Source organism: Microtus ochrogaster, unplaced genomic scaffold (genome assembly GCF_000317375.1).
Source record: "Microtus ochrogaster isolate Prairie Vole_2 unplaced genomic scaffold, MicOch1.0 UNK68, whole genome shotgun sequence".
In the NCBI taxonomy this organism is placed as follows: domain Eukaryota; kingdom Metazoa; phylum Chordata; class Mammalia; order Rodentia; family Cricetidae; genus Microtus; species Microtus ochrogaster.
The window spans coordinates 1,440,528-1,443,694 of record NW_004949166.1 but is presented as its reverse complement, the minus strand read 5'-3'; the positions used below and the strand labels follow the sequence as shown (position 1 = coordinate 1,443,694).

Sequence of the window (3,167 nt, the reverse complement as noted above, 5' to 3'; positions counted from 1 at the left end):
AAAAAAAAAAAAAAAAAAAGAAAGAAAGAAAAAAAGAACAAGGTTGAGCTTGGCAGTGGTGGTGCATGTCTTTAATCCCAGCACCAAGGAGGCAGAGGTGAAGCCAGCCTAGTCTACAGAGTGAATTCTAAGACAGCCTGGGCTACACAGAAACCATGTCTCAAAAAAACAAAACAAAACAAACAAACAAACAAAAAAACACAAAATGGATTGGCTCCTGAGGAACCACACTGGAGGTTAACCTCAGGCCTATACATGCACACATATGGTAAAGGAAGGAAATATATATGTTGGCAACTGAAACCAGAAAAGTCACAAAGGCGAAGCGTTCAAATACAAAAAACTTTTCTTCTCTGAGGGCTGGAAAGATAGCTCAGTGGCGAGGTGATTGCACTTGATTACCAAGACTGGAGATCGAATTCCCAGAAACCCGTCTAAATGCCTAGTGGGTACAGCTGCCCATCTGTAATTCCAGCCTTGGAAGGTAACAACAAGGGACTGAATCCCCAGAACAAGATGCTAGCAAGATTAATTATACTGGTGAGCTCTAAATTTGACTGAGAATGAATAAGATGGAAGAGCAGTTCAGAGCACGCCTTTAATCCCAGTACTCAGGGGGCAAAGGCAGGCGAATCTCTGAGCTTGAGGCCAGGATGGTCTGCAGAGCAAGTTCCAGGACAGCCAAGGCTACACAGAGAAACCCTGTCTCAAAACAACATAATCAACAAATAAAAACAGGTGAGGGGAGCAATGGAGGATGATTCTCAACAGCAGCCTCAGGCCTCCACGTGCAAGGTGCACACAGGAGCCTGTGCATGCATGTACATCACACCACACATACATACAAACAAAAAAGGAAAAAGTATCTTCTACGAGCAACTTCAATCAAAAACCTCGAGGAGGAAGTGAGCCACCCCTGCCCTCCTTTTTCTGCCCACCTCACACATGGTATATTGAATGAGACCAGACTCACGAGATCCTGAAAGATGCCCAGAATATCACAGTTGAAAAGAACTGCTATTACAGCTTCAAATAAAGGGGCTGGGGAGATGGTAGAGTGGGCAAAAGTGCATACTATAAAAGCAATAAGATAGGAGTTGAAATTTCCAGGACCCATATAAAAAAGCTGGGAATACTGTGCAGACAGACAGACAGACAGATAAGGGATTTTATACACAAGAGTGAAGAACTCAAAAGTAAACCACCCAAAATCCTCCTCTGGCCTACGTATGTACACATATGTAACAAGACATATACATACACACACAAACAGTACCAAATAAAACAAACACAACCCAATCATGCTTCACACGCCTTTCCATCATTCTGGGGTTCTTTTTGATTAGCATCCAGGCACCACAGTCATCAGATGCTTACCTCATCCCTCAGGGAGGGGTCCCTGTAAGCCACATCGGACAGCAAAGTGACCAGGCAGAAGCTGAAGCTCTCTGCAACTGGGAGGTGACCTGGAAGACAGGAGGTTGGAATGAAATAAAGCACCAGACACAGCTGGCTCAGCATGCCCCTTTTCTCACCCAGCCTGCCAAAGGACCGGCTTTAATGAGAAAAGAAAGCAGATGTGGCAGCTCAAGCATGTAATTCCAACACTTAGGCAGTAGACAGGAAAATCAGAAGTTCAAAGTTATTCTCACCACACAGAGAATTTGAAGCCTGGCTGGGATATATGAGATCCCACCTCAAAAAACAAAGCAGAAACAAACAAAAAAAAATATAACAACAACAAAAGAGCTCAAAGAAGACAAGGGTTTGGTTTGCTGGGCTTCTGTTCTATCTGTATATTATAGACTTTTGTAGTAATTTTTAGTTGTTTTTAATTATACTGTGTGTGTGTATGTAGAGATCAGAGAAAGGACAACTTGTAAGATCAGGTTTTTCCTTCCATCATGTGAGTCCCAGGGACTGAACTTCTGGTAACCAAATATGAACTTGACCCCTTGTTTTGTGTTGTGTGTGAGGAGGCACAGCGGCAGCATTCTTGTGGATATTAGAAGGTAGTCTCAGGTGTGGGTGGGCCCTTACCTTTCATATTGTTCACGTTCCTTTTTGTTAGTGTTGTACTGTATATTTCCACTCAAGCTTCCATGGGACTCCCCTGTCTCCAGCTCCTGCCTTGCTGGAGTGCTGAGATAGATCTCTTGGACCTGACTGACCAAAATCCAGCTTTTACATTGATGCTACGGTCTGAACTCAGGACATTAGGCTTGTGTGCCCACCTCCCTGGCCCAACCTTGAACTTATGATCTTCCTGCCTCTATCTCCTAAATGTTGGGATTACAAATTTGGTAATAGGATTATTGGTAATGGATTATTAGTTCCATGCCGTGTTCATGTGGTGCTGGAAATGAAACTCAGGGCCTCAAGCATGTTGTAGACAAGCATTCTAACAAGTGAGTTATATCTCCAACCCAAGAGATAATCTAAAGGGAGTAATGGTACATGAGCATTAGCCATCAAGTACATATTAATATCACTCTAACAGAATGAAACAGTCACAGGAGGCATACGTGCATACTGGGCTGGAGATTGCGCCAAGAGTTTGAGAGCTGGGAGCTGCTCTCCTGATTATACCCTAGGCCATGCCCATAAACCTTTAAGTCCTTCTCAAATTAAGCCCAACAGTAGGGAAATTCTGCAAAGTAATAATGGCTGGAAAGAGCACCCCACCTAAAACAAAAGCTACAAGTATTCAGCCTTTCTGTTGAGTGTACATTCAAATGAAAGAACTATGGCCATTGTTCCAATCATGTGCTATCATGAACCATGTAATCAATCTTAATACTGAATCAAAGACATAAGAGTACCACTCTTTCTAAGCCAGGCGGTGATGGCACATACCTTTAATCCCAGTTTGGGAGGCAGAAGCAGGTGGATCTCTGGGTTAGAAGTCAGCCTGGTCTACAAGATCGAGTTCTAGGACAGCCAAAGCTACACAGAGAAACCCTGTCTTGAAGAAAAAAAAAAAGCCAAAACCACCCAACCAAACAGAGTACCCACTTGATGTGGGATTCCCCTCTGTATGCTGTGAATATGTTTTATTGCCATTGATTAATAAAGAAGCTACTTTCAGCCAATGGCTTAACAGAGTAAAGCCATGCAGAAAATCCAAACAGAGATGGAGAGAGAGAGAGAGAGAGAGAGAGAGAGAG

General features: G+C 43.2%; 1 protein-coding gene across 1 annotated transcript in view; it reads right to left on the bottom strand.

The window, feature by feature from the left end:
• Positions 1-3,167, bottom strand: part of Pi4ka (phosphatidylinositol 4-kinase alpha) — a 136,861-nt gene that overhangs the window by 108,456 nt on the left and 25,238 nt on the right. Inside the window, exon 4 of the mRNA XM_005369994.3 lies at positions 1,378-1,466. Within this exon, the coding sequence (XP_005370051.1) occupies positions 1,378-1,466 (89 nt within the window). The remainder of the gene's footprint in view (positions 1-1,377; positions 1,467-3,167) is intronic.